The sequence below is a fragment of the Azolla caroliniana genome, unplaced genomic scaffold, assembly GCF_043228905.1.
Source record: "Azolla caroliniana isolate FFs.n. ecotype wild unplaced genomic scaffold, voAzoCaro1.0.p SCAF_1, whole genome shotgun sequence".
Taxonomy (NCBI): domain Eukaryota; kingdom Viridiplantae; phylum Streptophyta; class Polypodiopsida; order Salviniales; family Salviniaceae; genus Azolla; species Azolla caroliniana.
In genome coordinates, this window is record NW_028230436.1 from 32,598,906 (window position 1) to 32,617,840 (window position 18,935).

The 18,935-nt window shown below is 36.3% G+C and overlaps 2 protein-coding genes across 4 annotated transcripts; both read left to right on the plus strand.

Annotated features, from left to right (window-relative positions):
- The first annotated feature begins 3,041 nt into the window (after nucleotides 1-3,041).
- On the plus strand, nucleotides 3,042-5,452 carry LOC147869838 (uncharacterized). Its single transcript, XM_087333725.1, has 2 exons — nucleotides 3,042-4,321; nucleotides 4,516-5,452. The coding sequence occupies exons 1-2, from the start codon at nucleotides 3,079-3,081 to the stop codon at nucleotides 5,052-5,054; spliced, it is 1,782 nt and encodes a 593-aa protein (XP_087189851.1). The 5' UTR covers nucleotides 3,042-3,078; the 3' UTR covers nucleotides 5,055-5,452.
- A 9,618-nt stretch (nucleotides 5,453-15,070) lies between these two features.
- Nucleotides 15,071-18,665, plus strand: LOC147869839 (uncharacterized). 3 transcript variants are annotated; one of them, XM_087333726.1, is made up of 7 exons: nucleotides 15,071-15,875; nucleotides 16,768-17,185; nucleotides 17,553-17,668; nucleotides 17,916-18,003; nucleotides 18,070-18,149; nucleotides 18,218-18,426; nucleotides 18,524-18,665. In XM_087333726.1, exons 2-7 carry the CDS (start codon nucleotides 16,811-16,813, stop codon nucleotides 18,646-18,648), a joined length of 993 nt encoding a protein of 330 aa, XP_087189852.1. In that variant the 5' UTR covers nucleotides 15,071-15,875; nucleotides 16,768-16,810; the 3' UTR covers nucleotides 18,649-18,665. The 3 variants fall into 3 exon arrangements, with proteins under 3 accessions (XP_087189852.1, XP_087189859.1, XP_087189867.1); XM_087333733.1 differs by lacking the exon at nucleotides 15,071-15,875 and adding an exon at nucleotides 15,951-15,971; XM_087333741.1 differs by lacking the exon at nucleotides 15,071-15,875 and having other exon boundaries at nucleotides 16,244-17,185; nucleotides 18,076-18,149.
- The last annotated feature ends 270 nt before the right edge of the window (nucleotides 18,666-18,935 follow it).

Sequence of the window (18,935 nt, forward strand, 5' to 3'; positions counted from 1 at the left end):
CAAGGTTTCGAAATAGTAGATGTGCAAATTTTCCCACACGACAATTAATGGTAGTTGGCTAATCACCGTCGCTTAGTGATGGATGGGAGTTTTGGTTCCGAGAGAAAGGAAAATGAGATGGAACATAATATTAAATTTATATTTGTTCTATATGAGCAATGGTTGCTTAGCCATTTGCATCAACAACTAGACCAAATTAGGACGTCAAGAAAGCCACATGTAATGCTTAATGTTGAACATTTAACCTTTGGCTTATTATGTTGGAAAGCTACGAGTCGGTAAGAAAATTTACCAATGCATTATAAATTGGACCTTCAACAAAATGACATTGATTGTTTTAAAAAAAAAGGTCACATCACGTATTTTGATTTTGCACGCTACGAATGCTGACAAATCAAAAAAGAGTTGTTGTATATTGATAGAACAATATACGATGTGCATCACATGATGTTTCAAGTTACTTTAGATATAAGTTGTAGATAAAATCATTTATCATACAATGGCTAGCTTTATATGTATTTTACTGTTGACGACGAAAAATATTGCTTTGAAAAGGGATAAAGACTACTAAACACAACCATCATGTTTTTTTTTCCCTTGGACAACAAGAACTTTGAATGATGTCACACATGGTTTAGAAGTACTTAAATATTTTAATCACATGAACGAAATCAATTACACCTATGTTTGGGATTGTATGAGATAAGGATTCCATTGAAACATGACCATGAGCCAATTGAAAGTCACATTAGCATTTCCTTGATCACCTAAGGTTTTCCCTTCTATTGTGTGGGTATAGTGTACGTCTCATGTGTTTCCTAAGAATCTTGAAGTAATGAATCGAACATTGAACCATAACATATAATTTTGACAGCAAGAAAATGACCCATTAGAGTGTAGGCACATTGTTTGGATTATATTCAAAACCTCGATGTCTTTTTATGAAAAAAACGACGGCATAGATTCTTGATAATATAGTTGATACATGCATAAACATATCAACCTAAACCTGAGAAATATTTAAAAAGCGTATTAAAAGCTAGTTGGACACATTGTGGTTATAGGTTAATGTTATGTTTAGATTTCCTTTTGTAAGGATATCATGCACCCAATGAGAACTTTGGATACATTCAGATGGATCGCACCTCAGAATAGCTTGGCATATGAATATGTTCAACATAAAACCATCAAAATGATTACTTGGATACTGTTGAGTTCAAATCATATGTGACACTTATGCTCTGTTGCAATATGCCAAAAATTTGTTTGGGTCATGTCACTCGCTGTCATGCAATCAACATCACACCTTTACAAACATACTTTAGCATCAAGTTGGAGACTATCCTAAAGATGTTGGGTCATTTGTCATCTCACATGCACCTCACCCCCTTTGGATACATATACCAACACCCATCGTGAGCCTAGCCTATGTATCTTTTACTCAAAGCCACAACATATACATTTATGTAATTGTGGAACCTAGTTTATGTGTTGGCATTGAACTCCCAACCCATAGCAACCCTAAAAATTGAGCTCCAATATGCATAACCGTATGGTGGGCTCCAATGGGCATCAGAGACGTGTCTCAACTAGTTAGCTTGCTTTACGTATCTAACATGTAAGCGAATATCTATTTAAGCCCATATTCTTTGCACATCTCTCTTGTTTGATGGTACGGTACAAACAAATATCTGCATGTGTGAATACTTTTGTGTGCAAAAATCAGGTAGGTGATTGATGAGAGCCTCTCACTGAAGAGCTAGAGACCCAATAAGAAGCCAAGAATGGGCCAACATAGGGAAATAGGAGTGCAATGGGGCAGGGACGAAAGCTTGTTGCGGCCACAAGTGGGTAACATCACTAGATCACTACAATCTAATGCAAGAGAGAGGGAGAGAGAGAAAGAAAGAAATATTAACGTCTTCTAAGACCAAAATTGGCCCATGAGACAATTGGTTTACAACAAAAATGGGCTATTTACCCAATTCATCGAGAGAGAGAGAGAGAGTGTGTGTGTGTGTGTGCACGCACGCGTGTGTCACATGCATATGTATGCATGTACGTACGTAGGGAATGTATGTATTGGTATGTGCTCATGTGTGTGTTGGGGGCGAGAAAGAACCAATAGTGAGCGAGGTGTGGGAGACATACATACATACATACATACATACATACATACATACATACATATCCATTCATGCATCATGTGGACATGGCCCTCGTCTCCCTAGTTCACCCCATCCACGAAAAGTCCAAGTGTCTAGGGGATGTGCGCGAGCATGGATGGCCAAGTCTTTTCTTCTATCTCTCTTTGATACATACATACATTACATACATATATACATACACACATACATACATACATACATACATACATACATACATTGTAAATGCATATGTGTATGTGTATGTGTATGTGTATGTATACATATGTATAAGTATGTGCGGGTGTGTTCAATGTGGGCACATATTTTTAGTATTTTTAGTATGTACATAGTTGGTTGTTGGTAATAAGTATATGTATGGTATGGTATGTGTAGTATGGTATGGTATGGTATGGTATATATAGTATAGTATGTATGTATGTATGTATGTATGTATGTATGTATGGTATGGTATGTGTAGTATGGTATGGTATGGTATGGTATATATAGTATAGTATGTATGTATGTATGTATGTATGTATGTATGTATGTCATTCCGCCCGAGCACGATCCGAGCACGATGATGGCGATGGCGGTTTCTGTCTGACAGAATCTTTTTGCTTCGACTCTAAATTAAAGGAAAGCCCAAAAAATAAAAGGAAGCGAAGAAAGAAAGAAAGAGAGGAAGGAAGAAAAGAAAAACTAATTCGTTTTTATCGCAGATTTAGTAGTAGGCTTGGCTATACATACATACATATGTATATGATTTCTTGTTATAAACAAAAAAAACTCCGTGTTTTTCCTCCCTCCCTCCTAACTATATTTCCTTTCTGCGTTTTTCTTTTTTGTTCTTTATCAGAAAGATTAGCTTCTCCTTCTTGTTTCTTTTCCTGTCTTTCCTTATTTCCTTGGGATCTATTGATCAACGCCAGATATGGATGAATGCACTACTCTTGGCGACCTGCATATGGGAGAGATCAGAGAAGGCGATGGAGTTATTAGCAGCGACGTGAGCTGTGAGGATTTGAGCTTCTGTGAAGTGGGTTTTCAGAAAAGAGATGATTTGGTTGATAAAAGTGATGGAGTAGTTGTGGAATATATGGACGGTTGGGCGAGCCCTAGAATCTCTTTTTCACAGGATTTTGTGGTGAATAATGTTAGCCCTATTATAAGGGTTTCCCCAGAGAAGAGGAAATGGGATCACGATCAAGATGAATGTGAATTTGAATTTGCGATAAGAAATAATGCTAGTACGTGTATGATTAACAACGATGATGATGATGATAATGGTGGTGGCCACTCTAGACTCGATGACAAAGGCTTGGGTCTTTATATGCTATCTGCAGATGAACTCTTCTTTGATGGTAAGCTCTTGCCTCTCCACATAAATTCTAAAGCATATGATCCCCATGATCTAGTTAATGTGCATACTAAGTATAACGATGGTGATGATAATCATCATCGTCATCAGCAACAACGACAACAACAACAAATCTGTGAAGATGATGATATGGTTACCCCGAGCAGAAAACCTCAGAATGGTACTAGTAATCCGAGGCACATTAATATGGTTAGGCATCTTAGTTTCGATTATTCAGAATCACGCCATACCACATCTCGTGATGATGAATCTTCACATCAATATGCCATGGCGACATCACAGTCATCCATGATGATGCTGTCATCATTGACCCTGTCATCACCATCTCCATCTCCATCTCCATCAATGTCATCATCATTGCCACCGGCAACGATGATGATGACCCCTCAGACATCATCATCATCATCATCATCATCACATCAGTCGCTAGCATCCACATATTCGGCGAGATTTAAGACATTGTTCAAGTCTTCCAACAAGAGTACAGATCAGGCTAGTCCTCCATCTAATACTACAACGAGGGATGACAATGGACAAAATGCAAATTTGGGCCGGAAGATGATCCCGATATACATGTCTCCAAGGTCATTCTGGCCCTTCTCGAGAAGCAATTCGGCCGGAGAGAAGAAGAGTACAGTAACCCCACCTTGCCTCAGGTACCGGAGCAACTCAGCTGGAGAGACTAGCTCATGTAAAGCTATTATATCTGGTAGATCTCACAGACCTATGGTTGATAACTCACCAAATCTACTAAACACTGATTCGAAGACCGTTGATGATGCTCTTGATAGTAGAGGTATGCATACATGCTATATATGTATATCTCTTGTCAATATATATATCTATATATATATATATTTTTTCATGCATCAATGGTTTTATGATAATGTAATTCCATGTCCATATCTACACCATTGTTTTTATTTATTTGCGTGTTGTTTATTATATTCTTGAACAACAAACACTCATTTCTTTTCCCTAATGATGCAGCTCAAGTTGAGAAAGAGTGTACAAAGAAACCAAGTAAAACAGCTATAAGCGAACCAGAAAGCTCGTCGAGACACAATGAAGAAGAAGAAGAAGAAAAAGAAGAAGAAGAAGAAGAACCTCCTTGTCATAGTAACATAAAATATCATCATACGAAAGGAGATGGTGATGGTAGTAGTATCGGTTCGTTTGAGAACATAAATATTGCGAGTGGGACTGCGAAAGTGCGAAGGTTAGGGAATTCTATGAAGGCTTCCACAAAGAGAAGTGTGAGTGTATATAGTGCCAATCCTCCAAGCAAGATAGTGTTGAAGAACTTGGAGAGATGTAGTGCTGAGAAGAAGGTGGGATGGAAACAATTGAACCGGAGGGGGTCTTTCCCGGTGGCCACGAGGGTTTCTCCGGTTCTTAATGTGGCAATATATCGAGGTGGAAAGTATCCGGCAAACAACCCCAACGGCTTCTTCGGCAGCTTGTTTAACAACCCGAAGAAGGAATTGAAGCCCAAAGAAGGTGCCTTGAATTGGAGAAAGGGTGCTTGATTTTTCTCGGGAGAATCGACCCCCCCAAAACCCCCTACTGCGGTTATTCCTGGTAATTCTTGAAACCTTTTGGAGTTTATTCTCATGTGGACCAATTTGTCCGAAAAATGTTAGGTGGGTATTTTGGTGAATCCAACCCCCCCTATGACCTATGTTGTGTTGATTGTGTATAAAATGTAACAAGAAGCTTATAAGAGATCCCATGTTTTTTTTGCCAACAAAGCAAAAAAGCTGGACACCATGGCACGCATTTTTTGTCCAAATAATCTATAATGCATCTATGTGCCTCTGCTACCAATGTTTTAGACAAGGGAGATCTTATTCGTGACAAATTCCACGAAGTAATCGTGATACCAAGCATATTTTGGGTTATGTGAAAATGCTTTTCTGGATTCTATTTTCTTGCGGGAAATTTGAGTTTGCTTGCATTCAAAGCTAGCATTTTGGGGTTATCAACTTAATGTCACCTCAATGTGTTGGCTACTACCTTGGGAAGCCAATCGATATTCAACTTCTCTGATCTTGAAGAGATTTAGAGTGTCCCTACTCAAAACTTATGGTAGGTTTTGATCTTGACTAAAGCTATGTTCATTAAAGTTCAACCTCTTCATGTTAGAGTCAAGCACGACGACCTAGAGTCAAGCATATTTAGGGCACAACCATATTTTGCACTCTCAATTGCTATTCTCATTAATAAAATTCTCGAACATTGACAATTGCTACTCACTTTCGTTCACATGCATTCTCTGAAAATTGCACATTTTTTGTCTCATAGGTCATATTTGACCTGCAAACACAATAATAAAGTGTATGTACCTATTGACCGACCACTCAAATCTCTAAAATCACTAGGGGTTAAAATTATGAAAACTTCTTAGCACCCTTTTTCTAGCCCAAGGACTTTCTGAGGCCTTGGCGTACATCGATGATTGACCTTTAAAAAAAATGTCAAAAATGTTTCTGGTGAAATTGGTCATGTTAGCTAGATGCATTTATTCATTGAAATCCTAAATTTATACCTTTTTCTTTATCCAGTGGTTAATATATACATATCCTATCAATATTAGGCGTGTTCAAAGATTAAAGTTATTTGGGAATTTCGAGTAGGATATTTAAGTTCCTTCGAAACAAAAGGCTATGAACAAGAGGAGAACACATACTAAACTAAGAACAAAGAAATAATATTAAAGATGTGATATGTGCAATGCAAACGTCGTCACTCTAAAAAGCAATTAGTGTAAGGTTAGACTTGTAATATTGATTCAAAATGCTAGCAAAAGAGGAAAATAGTTTATCAAACATATTTATTTATTTATTTATCCAAAAAAAGTTTATCAAACATTGGTCCACATGAAAATTTAGCAATAATGATAACGTATGTAACAACATTTAGTGAGACTTGTAGTATCCTTCATGAGACTATGGCTTTCCTCGAATCATTGTGTACATTGACATTCTTTTGGGGAGTTTTTACCTCATATTGTCGTTTCCTACTTGTAATATCCTACTAAGAAGGACAATGTAATATCACTTCTTTCATAGGACAAGGTACCCCGTGTCGGTAGCAAGGGATATTGCATTGTTTTTTTAACAAAACACATCAAAGTGCTCTTGTCTCATATTGCCATGGCATCAGAAGTTTGGACACTCCGCAAGCATCTATTACCTCACAAGACCCCCATTCATGTCCGACACGGTTTACTTGTTTTATCTACACTTGATCTCACCATTTGTAGCTTTGTAGTACATCCAGAAGAAATACCCTTTTTGGGGAAAAGAGAAGTAGGACAATGCTTTGTTTTGCTTGTCTTGTATAAACAAAAAATGTAAAATGGCAACGAGACAAGTTTTATTTCTTGTGTACCTTACTAAAGGGGAATGATGTCATAATTCAATGTTTTGCTTATGTAGTGAGGATGGAGGGCTTACAAAAATAATTGATTTACTTAGTTTAAGTGTAAAAATTAGATTCGCTAATTCTAAATATATTTCATGCAACATCAAGATTAAGCAAATCTCTCTTATGTTGGTGATTTTAGTAAAGCAATTATTTTATGATTGCACTCACCATGACATCTTAGTAAGTAGTTGGTGTGATATCTTAGTAAGGAGTTGGTGTGAATGAAGACCAGGTCAATCGTCTTAAAGTTTAATCGTAAGGAGAAGAGTGGGCTTAGTTGATAAAGGGATGGATAAATCTTTTATACCCATTTAAAATTTGGTAGGCCTAGACTATTCAAGACAAATTTTTAATTCCCCCTAATATGAATTCTACCCAATGTGATCATTTTCCTTGGAAACTGCACATCAAATTCTCGTACATTTGCACATGTATATAGGAACCTATGATGTTTCAACTTGTTTGTGTTGTTGGTTCTTGATTTGGTACTTCTTGCCAAGGATTGCTACTTCTCATCTCGATGAAGTAATATATATACCCAATGCGATCATTTTTTGTTGGAAATTGCACATCAATTTATGATACAATTGCACATGTATATAGAAACCTATGATGTTTCAACTTGTTTGCATTGTTGGTTCTTGTCTTGGTAATTACAATTCTAGGAAACAAAAGTTAAGGTTGATATTTAGATGCATGTTAAGTTTTTTTTATCCAAGTTTTGTTATGATTTCATTTCCATTGAATTTATGTACTGCGAAGAGAATGTTTTTGGAGAGTGAGATAGTCAAGTTCACAAAGTTGTGTTAGATGGTGAATCATAGCTTTCTTCATTATGACTTGATGATTACAAGATTCGGCATTAAACATGGCACTTTTATAAATAAGACTGAAATAGAAATAAGTCAAAAAGATAGAAAGTAGTATGGTCTAGATGGTATGGGCGTAGCATGTCAAATTAAGACTAAATGTTAACTGCAACTCGGGCCAAAACAACCATCTATTCCTTTTGGTCATACATTCTCAAAGGCTGAAAAAAGAACCCCTATTAGAGAAAACATCATGTGCACATTGTTTTTTCTTTTACTGTTTGACAAATGGATAAAAGGGGAAGCTTGAGAGGAGAAATTGTAAACATAAATTATAAAATAAGTGATGGGAAAGTAGCGATCAAAATAATGAAGAACTTGAAGACATCAAGTGCTAGAGCACAAATTCACTATATTGTCATTAATATTCTAAATTCAAACATATTAACATGATAGTGAGGTGTAAAGTTTCTTCTCTGCAATATGTATTGAGGTTGGGGTATTATTGAGCAAATGGATTAGAGCTTTCGTTCTTTAGTACAACTTCTTCAAACTCTTTGTAACGCACTCCTACAGTTGTGCCCATGGTCATGTGGTTTTGTAACTTTTGGATTTGTCCTTTGAAAATGATAGTATCATTCCTTAAAAGGCAATGCCAACATTACACTACATTCTATACCACAATATGAAACACCTAGCTTTTAGTACATTATATAAAGAGTTTTAGATCACCTCACAAATTATTGCTTGTAGATTCACGATGAGCTATATACGAAAATGAGGGGGTAAAGGTTGTGCTTAGTAACTTAACATTGCGCATTGAAGTGACAAGCATATTATGAGAAATCGTTATCATTTTAGCTTAAGATCACAAACACTAAAAACATATTGCAATTTGCGACTATTTGTACGAAGAGTGAAGAGAATAACACTACACTTTAAAGGGCATTAAAAGGGCGGATAAGAAAGAGTATATAGTAAGGGTAATAAATTCTAATCAATCCATATCATTGAATTCAAGAAGCAAAGCAAAAGTCGGTGCCAACAAGTGCCAATCTCAAATGTAAACATTTACACTAGATTAAACCGCTTGAATAAACAATTCTCCTCCTGCTCTAAATTGAAGGGGATCAATTGTTGAGGAATTTCAAGTCCTCGAGGATTCATGCCTTCCCTTAGAGAGTTTTGTATTCTTTTGGAGAATCCATTACACTTATGAAATATGGAGTATCTTATTTTGGTTTGTGAATGTTTAGTAAGTACATATACTTCCCGTTAATTTCCCAACATGGTGAAGATTGAAGCATTGGAATGCATCAAATTCATGTTTGAAAGAAGTGTTCATAAATCATCAACCACAAGCTCCAAAGGAATTTCATGTTCCTTAATATGTGATACTATTTACAAGAGAGAGAGAGAGAGAGAGAGAGAGAGAGAGAGAGAGAGAGAGAGAGAGAGAGAGAGAGAGAGAGAGAGAGAGAGAGATACCAAAAAGAAAGAAAGAAAGAAAGAAAGAAAGAAAGAGAGATACTATGTGTTCATTACTTTAAGGAGTTGATTGACCCACAATTGTTAATGACAAATGAGGTGAGTAGAGCACGTCATGAGTTTTATGATGTGGTTAGATGTGTTGTGCATGACCTCATTAGTCATGAATTGGATGCAGATTTCACTGAGGATGAGGGGGACACAGTTTTAAGGCATCTTCCTAGTGGTAAGAGCCCTGGTAGGGATGGCTTGACAAATGAAGTTTTTAAGTGATGTTCGAACATTTTAAAGGGGCCCTTAACTTTGATGTTTCAACATTCTTGGGATTTTGGTTGTATGCCTCAAGCTTGGAAGGTTGGTCTAATTAAATTAGTTCCAAAGGTGGCATCTCCAGAGTCATTTCATCAATGGAGACCCATTTCTTTGATGGGGGGGTTGTATAAGATATTTACAAAGGTCTTGGCAAATAGATTACAAAAGTATTTGCCAAAGTTGATACATCCCGCCCAATATGGTTTTATTGCAAGTAGGAATATATTGCATAATGTGTTGAATATTCAAATAGCCATGGATTATGCTTGAAACACTCATCAAGAATTGATTATGGTGCAATTAGATTTGGAGAAAGCTTATGATCATGTGAATTGGTCATTTGTTTCTGGGTTAATGCATACAATGGGCTTTGGACCTCGTATGTCTCGCCTCATATTTTTATTAGGACAAGATGCGGTGTCTCGAGTCATGCTTAATGGGGGAGTTACATCAAATATTGCCCTTACAAGATCCATTCGTCAAGGATGCCCTATTAGCCGTTGTTGTTTGCTATTGTTACTCATCCATTGTTAGTGATGCTATCAAGGCTTGCAACAAATGGTGATATTGTGGGTCTACACCTTCCGTCTAGAGGGCAACTAGTTGCACATGCTGGCAGATGATTCGTTCATGTTTCTATAAGCCTCACGAGAGAATCTTGAGAAGGAGATGCTTGTATGGAACCAATTTGCATTGGCTTCCAGATTGCATATTATTTGGAGGAAGTCTAGTCTCACATCATGTACTAAAAGGGATTTGGAATGTTTAGGATGGCAAGGATCTGTGGTGAAGAAAGGCTCTATTTTTCGACACTTGGCTATCCATTAAGAATGAATGTTACAAATGGTCAATTGATTGAAAGGATGTCTAGTAAGTTAAGGGATAAGTTTATGTATTGGAAATGACAATCTCGGCCATATCATGTATGTTTGAAGGTTGTACAATGTATTATGGAACCTATGATATTATATTACTTGCCATTGCTTCCATGGACAAAGAAAGCTTTGCATTCTATTTTGCAACCTCTTCGATATTTGTTGTGGAAGAAGAGGGATAAGATGGGAATCACTTGGGTTGCATGGAATCATCTAGCAACTCCTAAGCGCTTGGGGGAAGCTGGAATATTGAACTTATCTAAGCATATGATGGCTTGTAGATTTTCATTATTACAAGACATGTGTTCAAACTCACAACCATGGATATCTATTGTTCAATATTTGATTGAGAATAAGGGTTTAACACATGGGAGGACAACAATTAAGGCTTCATGGTGGCAATTACTAAAAGGATGCATTTCACTTAAGATTCCAGGCTCTACATGTGTTCAACACTTGGTTACCTCATGGCAAGAAGCACTCTTGTTATGTGTATGGAAACCATCATCTAGTAGAGAGCATTGTAATTCTTTGCAAAAAGAGTTACTTGTGTCTTCTCGGTTATTATGTTGGCCAGGAAAGGAGAGATTGCACTCTCAATTTAATCGTTTGTTTCATTTGGGGGTCAAAGAGGTGGGAGATATAGTTGAGGCTCCATCTCAAAGAATTTTGGAGTTTGTTGAAGCGCGACAATTATTACGCATTCCGCCTAATTATGGGTTTATCTGGCAACAACTACAAAATATTCCATTGATGCAAGGTTCCTTACCTCTACAAATAGGAGAACAACCTGGATTGATTGGTGTTTAAAGGGAAAAACATCGTTGTTACAAGTGACGACTAATCTTTTGTATCATTGCTTTGTTGAGTCTCTTGGATGGTTATCATCTAAGGCTGAAGAAGAATGGAGATTACACAAATCTAATCATGGGTGGTGGCAAATCTTACAACGTAGTTGACATTCTAAATTGCTACTTGTAGCAAAGGTCTTCATTTGGAGAGTTTTGATTGGCGGATTGCCTTTGGGATTAGCTCTAAAGCGTTGTGGACTAGCAACGGGTAATTGCTTTTTTTGCACTGTTCAAATGGAAGATAGTACTCATCGATTTATACAATGTTCGATTGCTTCTCAGATTTGGAGTTACATTTCTCAAATTTGGCAAGTTTTATCACGGTGTTATTTGACACCTAGACAGTGGGTGTTTGCACAATTTACACAGGTGGACCCAAAGTCAGAGATGGAGATCGTTTTTCTATTTCTGAGATATTGGGGATTGTGTCATAATTGGAATATGCGCAACACTTTTGTATTCGATGGTAGACATGGAGTGAAAGCATATCTACGAAAGTTGAAGGGAGTACTAATGTGGCAATTTTCTTTATTGGAGCAAGTGGAAATCCTTTCCTCAATGAAGTGTTCGTCTTGCCTGTTAGCAATTCAACATGTTCCACTACCCATGCAATGTAGTGTAGTTAGTGGGTGACCATACTTCATGGTCACACCCATTGTAAATAGTGTTTTTTACACACATTTATTAATATAATTGTGTGTTTTCACCAAGAGAGAGAGAGAGAGATAGAGAGAGTATTATTATGGTATATGTACATATTCCTCATGAAGCAAGTTATGAGACCCATGGAAACAATATAATTATGAGAGTATTATTTGTTGATGCAATGGGCAAAGCTCACATGTATCATGTTATTTTTATGAGATTGCTTAAACGTTTAAGCAATGGGCGTATGTAGGTGCTCTTTGTAAGACAAGGGTGATTGTTTTATGCTAGTGCATGATGTATGTAATGGTAGGAAGCATTCCTTGACAATATCACAGGCTTCACATGGATTCTTAGCTTCGAAGTTGGAGCAAAGATCTTTTTACAGTGACAACCCTTGCATGTTTATACAAGTTGGAAAACCTAAATGATTCCTTTTACACCACAAGCCAATTGGGCATAAACTATTGCCACTTTATAAAGGCAATTTCTATACCATGATGTACAACATGCATACGCACGATCACAATTACATTCGTGCATATTGACACATATGAAAACACACACACACACACACACACACACACACACACACACACACACACACACACACACACACACACACACACCAAGTTGAGAAAAACACTAATATTTGTAGGCTCGACGCAGACACGTGTACTTGGTTCCATGCCTTTGTAGGGAAACTTTCCAAACATATATGGGTTCATCTTACAATAAATATGAATCAACTTCCCATTTGCCTCTTCCCAAAGACGCATTTAGTGGTTGACCAAAATTTCTCCCCAGAGACACACAAGTTCGAGAACATTCAAATACATATATACACATGCTCACGATGATGTAGGTGAAAATCCCCACTAATTGTAGGCCTTAAACTTAATATCCAAGCCTATTTACTTCTTTCAAGAGACGAGACTCTCCAAATAGAATAGGTCTCAATTTTGTCACATGACCTCTCATGCATGCTCTTACAATTGATTGCTCACTCATAATAAATAATAAACTCCAAGATGCCAAGATTTAGAATTGCCAATTGTAGTAATTTAGTAGGGTAATATCTATTGATTACAAGCACACTACCATCTCGACTTCTCTACGTGAAGGAAGATAAAATCAAAGTAGTTAAATTTTGGACAGTTATGATTTTACAAATTTGACATTGTTTCAACATTCCTCATTGGCCCCATCACGAGTTCATATGCGAATTAGCTCGACATTATGAGAAGCTTAACAAATGCAACTCGATCGTTAAGGTTGTGTAGCAAAGATTAACTAGTCATGTGTTCAATCCTTGCCTTCCAGATCTCATCGGCTATGGTAATGCAACTAATGAGAGTTGAACCCCAAAGTCTAGGTTGGTAAAAATTATGGTTTAGTGTGAGCTCCACCCCAAGACAAAAGGTTTGATAAAAAGTGCGGCTTAGATTTGTGTGGTATAATCTGCCAACAAAATAAATGAAAACGAGAATAATAGCATAGACATATAAAAATGTCGTTGTGGTTATTGTAAGGTTGTATGGAGTATCGCAACAATGAGTGCCTGTTTTTCTAAGTTGTTAGCAAGCAAGTAATAAATTTGTCTTAGCACCAACAAAACATACACGGAGTATCGCAACAATGAGTGCTTGCTTTTCTAAGTTGTTAGCAAGCAAGTAATAAATTTGTCGTAGCACCAACAAAACATACACAGAAGTTTCTAATTAAGATAAATAATGAATCTTCTATAGCCTCAAGGTGGAATTTCATACTCTAATAGTAAGAAGGGAAAAGTACCAGAATACCCCTGGACGTTTGTCTATTTACCAGAATGCCCCTGGAAGTTCCAAATTTACCAAACTACCCCTATGTCCAAAAAATTACACTTTAAGTAATTATACACTCAAATATTTGGTAAATAGGGTTAGTTTGGGTCCATTTCTTCCATCTTTGGTAAATAGGTCTTGTAGATTTGAGTGTATAATTACTTTATAAAGTGTAATTGTTTGGACATAAGGGTAGTTTGGTAAATTTGGAACTACCAGGGGCATTCTGGTAAATAGACAAACTTCCAAGGGTATCCTGGTACTTTTCCCTAGTAAGAATAAGTGTTCAGTAGGATCAAAACCACGAGCAAAAGGAAAGCGCAGAGAAGCCTTGAGAGGAAAGGAAAGGGCATAATTCGTGCGCTTAAACTTTTTTTATTTACCATGTGAGAGTCTATAGGAAACACACACACACACACACACACACACACACACACACACAAAGACTAACATAATTGAGCATAATGTTTCCAGCAAAGAACTTTCCGACTAAACTTTTGTTTTAAACATTACGATTCGAAAAGTTTCAGAACCTTTCTCACTCGTACATTCAAGGTTTCTGTCTAACCTACATCTGACCATCACCACCAACATTACCATCACACACACACACACACACACACACACACACACACACACACACACGATGAATCAATGAGAGACAATTGTCGGAGAGGTGAAGCAGTTGATTCAGAATGAGAAAATTTGATGAACCGTGATTTGCATCGGGGGGTTGATGAGCCGGGTTATATATTGTATCGCTCTATCGTATCAACTTAAACAAACACTTCCTTAGTTACTTAGGAGGGTGTGGTTTGTGTGTTGTGTTTTAATGTGTAGTGACTTGACTCACTAGTATGTATAAATGAGGAGGGACAGTTCTATAATTTCACAGACCTTTTGAATTGAAGATGAAACAGAAGAGAGAGAGAGAGAGAGAGAGAGAGAGAGAGAGAGAGAGAGAGAAAGAACAGAGAGGTCTACAGAGACAAGATATGGACTCCATTTTTTGGTTCTCGAAGGAAATGTTCCCCTTTTTGTGTGTGGATAACTGACATACCTGTCGTCGCCTTCTTCTGTTATTCTTTTCATTCTCTCTCTTTTTCCCCACAACAAAAATGAATTACACAAGGAATTAGCTTTAAAAAAAAACCCCAAAACCCCATTTTTATGTGTTCATTTATATATATATATATTTATTTTTTTATTTATTTATTTTTTCTCTAAAAGCAAAGACGAAGATGAAGCAGCAACAGAAAGAAATTGTTTTAATGGGTCTCTCTTTTACCAGATTTTTGTTTAGTTGATCGATCAGTCTCTCTTCATTCATCATATGGTGCTGCTATCTCTCTCTCTCTCATTCTTTGCGATCGTATACTCTCCCTGTTTCCACTCCTTTTTTGTATCATTCTAAACTATCTCCTGTTTTATTTGCTTGTTTTAATACTAAATTTCTCTGTTTCCAATGTGTTCATTCCTTACGATGATTCTCTGATTTTATATTTTTCCATTTACTTTTGTCATCATCATCATCCTGCCCTGCCCTGCTCTGCTCTATATTATATAATGATTGTTTCTATTCATTTTCAATAAAAACTCCATTCTCTCTTCATTTCTTTCAGCATGCTTTGTAATATCATGTACTTTCAGAGTTTCTTTTTCTCTATCGCTTATTTTTCCTATGATGTTTCGTCTGTGCCAGACACAAATAAAGTAAATTCAGTTTTTGCTGTTACATATCGAATGTGGTAAAAGCTTAAACCTTTGCGTTTAGGACGTAAGGGGATGATTTTAGGGGTTAAGGTATAAAAGGTTTAATATTCATAGTCTAGTTAGGATTAGAGTTTAAGATGTATGTTGAAGAATTAGGTTTATGGGTTAGGGTTTAGGGTATAGGGTTTTGAGAACAGGGTTTCAGGTTCTTATGATGTTTCTCCTTTTCCAGACAAAACTGGTTTTCTTTGCTTCTTATAATGATTCAGGCTTTTTGTCACTGTTCTCTTTATGAAGAAGATTGCATAATCACTTTCTGTACTAGAATCAACATTTTTAGGACTTCTGAGAGAAAGAGTGAACCCGCATTTTCTTCCTCGCAAATTTTGTTATAAATAGCCACAGGTATTCTTTGGGAGGAATCATGTATATTCTTGCAAGGAATTTTCACCTTTTTCTTATTGCGAACATCTTCTCCATACTAATCAACCTCTCATCTAGGTAAACTCTAAACCCAAATGGTAAATGCCTAATCCTTCTCCTGAAACCGTAAATCCTTAAACCCTAAGCACTGAAACAATTATCTAAATCATTAACCCTGAACTCTTAAGTTTCTAAACTCTAAACTCTAAATCCTGAATCTTAAACCTTAAGTTATGAACCCTAAATCCTAAATCTTTGATCCTAAACATAAATCTGGGATTCACTCAAAACTGTCTAAATGCATTGTGTTCTTAAATATTTTTCTTTGGGCAATATACTCAGCTCTTCATTTAAATAACTTTCCCATGACGCAGGACTAAACCAACAATCTAGTACTAATTTTCCTGTTGCTATTAAAGCCTAGTAAGGGAAATTAAATCTTTAATCCTAAATGCATTGTGTTCAGTCTGGAACCTTAAATCCTAAATTTTAGATCCTAAACTTAAAGGAGGGATTCACTTGAAACTGTCTAAATGCATTGTGTTCTAAAATATTTTTCCTCGTTTCATATCCTCAGCTCTTCACGGTCATAGTTCCTACAATGCAGGACTAATCCAAAGAATCTAGGGTTAAACCTTCTGTTGCCATTAGAGCCTAATCAGGAAAATTAATAACCTCACTAACAGGTACACACAAAACATTATCTAAATTTTTTTCTTATCAGATATGTCAATCTACGAAGTCTTTAAGCCTATAAATATCTCATTATTTAGAGGCATGTATTTGTACCATGATTCATTAATCTTGAAATTTATAGGAGTTTTATACACACCTTAAAATCCTAAAACTCAGAGGTGATTGCTGAATAATTCAGGTGCACTTTACAGTGAATTTGGATCTTATTTTTTGGTACACTGATGGGACACTTGAAGACTAAAATGGCCATTCCTTGTTATGGTTTGAGGAAGTATGATGGGGATATTCTAGAGAAGGACTTGATAGAATTCTATGAACGAGCACGAGAAGCAACAAAAGAAGCTCTCGAGGAATGCAATGCCAAATTGGCCTCATCTATACAAGCAAGTTCAGCTTGTGGTTGTTCAAGATTTTCTGATTCTATTCAACTCTCTCCATTAACATTAAAGTTTGACGATGTGGACGTTGAGAGAGAATACTCTCAGGTTTTATGCAACAAGAAAGATTTAATATCCTTTGGTGCCAATTTTATCATTCGAATGATACTCTTGTGGCGCTTCCTTTCTTTGTTGCAAGCAAAGGATCATGTCATCCAGGTTCGGTCATTTGTGTTTATCAGACTTTCTACCTCAAATTCGAGATTAATTTAGAAGGATGTGAAAATGTTATACTTCATAATTAAAAAGAGGGTTCACTCAGAATTAGGGTAGTGTATAGGAATCCAAATTATAATTTGGATTGTTTTCGGTCAGTAGTAAATCAATGTTTTCCTCTTCTATTTTAATGAAGGTTTGTGGTATTGTGCATCTACCCAACATTTCTTGATTGTAGTTTAAATTATTTCTCTTATGGGTTTCTAAAGGTTAATTCATGGACAAAAAAGATAATGTTATATATCACATTGTGCTATGTACGTAATGGATTTTATGCTTTCAAAATTTTAAGGCTTCTCTTTTGCAGGAGGACTCTCTATTATTATCTCTTCACCTTTCACATTTATCAGTGAGACTTATTTCTTATCTTTGGATTGCTATCGTCTGTGTGTCAATGATTATCATTCATTTTCAACATCCAAGTTGGTAAATGATCCCCACTTTACTTTATAAATTTGTAAATGTTCTTCTATGATCTGATTTTGCATTTAAATGTCCTTCATGATATGATGATACGTTCATTCCATAATATGATGGTATGGAAAAGTTTAGTATCATAAATGTGTTTAAAAATAATAGCCAAACCCAAAATTAGGCTCTACATCCTCGTATGTTCTCTAAATTACATCATACACTACAAACTTTTTGTCCATTTTATTTATATCTAATACAGGTATGTACGATATTGGAACACGGTCTTATTTGTGGCATATTCCTTGGCATATTTTGGAGAAGAGCTTGCGATTCTTTCATCCCATTTGGTAATTTCTTGTTTTGTAGTAAATCTAGCCTTATAACTTGATTAATTATCTTGTACTTGTTTGTAGGAGCAGGCATCATCACTTGACCTCTCTCTTGTTTTGGCACAATCCATTTTTCTGAGTGTACTTTACCAAGTTCCTTTTTGGTATGTATTAACATCTTACCAACATCAAACTATAGATCTATTTCAATCTTTGATATATTTTCCAACAGTTTACACCTGAAGACAAGGGTGGTTGGGTTTGTGCTGCAAATATTTGGCATCCTTGTGGGGGGAATCAATGTTGACAATCAGAGAGCTATGTTATTCCTTAGCATGGGCCATAGTTTTGGTATTGTTGTAGCATACTTCCTAGATCAGCAGTCACGGATTGGTTTTCTTCGATCAGTTCCTCAATCAATGCAAAACAGAATGTTGGAAGGTTTGCATTGATGAAATTATTTCAGCCATCATCACCAAAATATCTATGTCACATTCAAGTGTTTTGTAACATGTGCTTATCATCTTCTCTACTACAGATTCTAATATTTATTGTCTCGAATTTCCAAGAAGAGCACTTGGTGGTTTTGCGGGGGGTTTCGCAGGGGTCTCAAGCTTGAAATGCAATTCCTCTCCATCACTTTGGAGAACTAGTTGCATGTGATCACATAACCACAGACTTCATGTACTAGCAAGCTCTGGTGCAAAACAAATCACCCTTCTTGTTGTAAAAATATATACCAACGTACTAAATTTGTAAAAAAACTTTTTATTCAATAGCAGTTTGTTGCCCTTGGAATACCTCTCGATGTTACTGCTTTTTTTAATTGTGATATGTTCATAATTATCCACAAACATGTGTGTTCAATATAACTTTTGATTGTTGTAAATGAATCAATTTATGATTTGTTATGGTTCCAAATTTGTTAGCAGATACAATACAGATAGAAG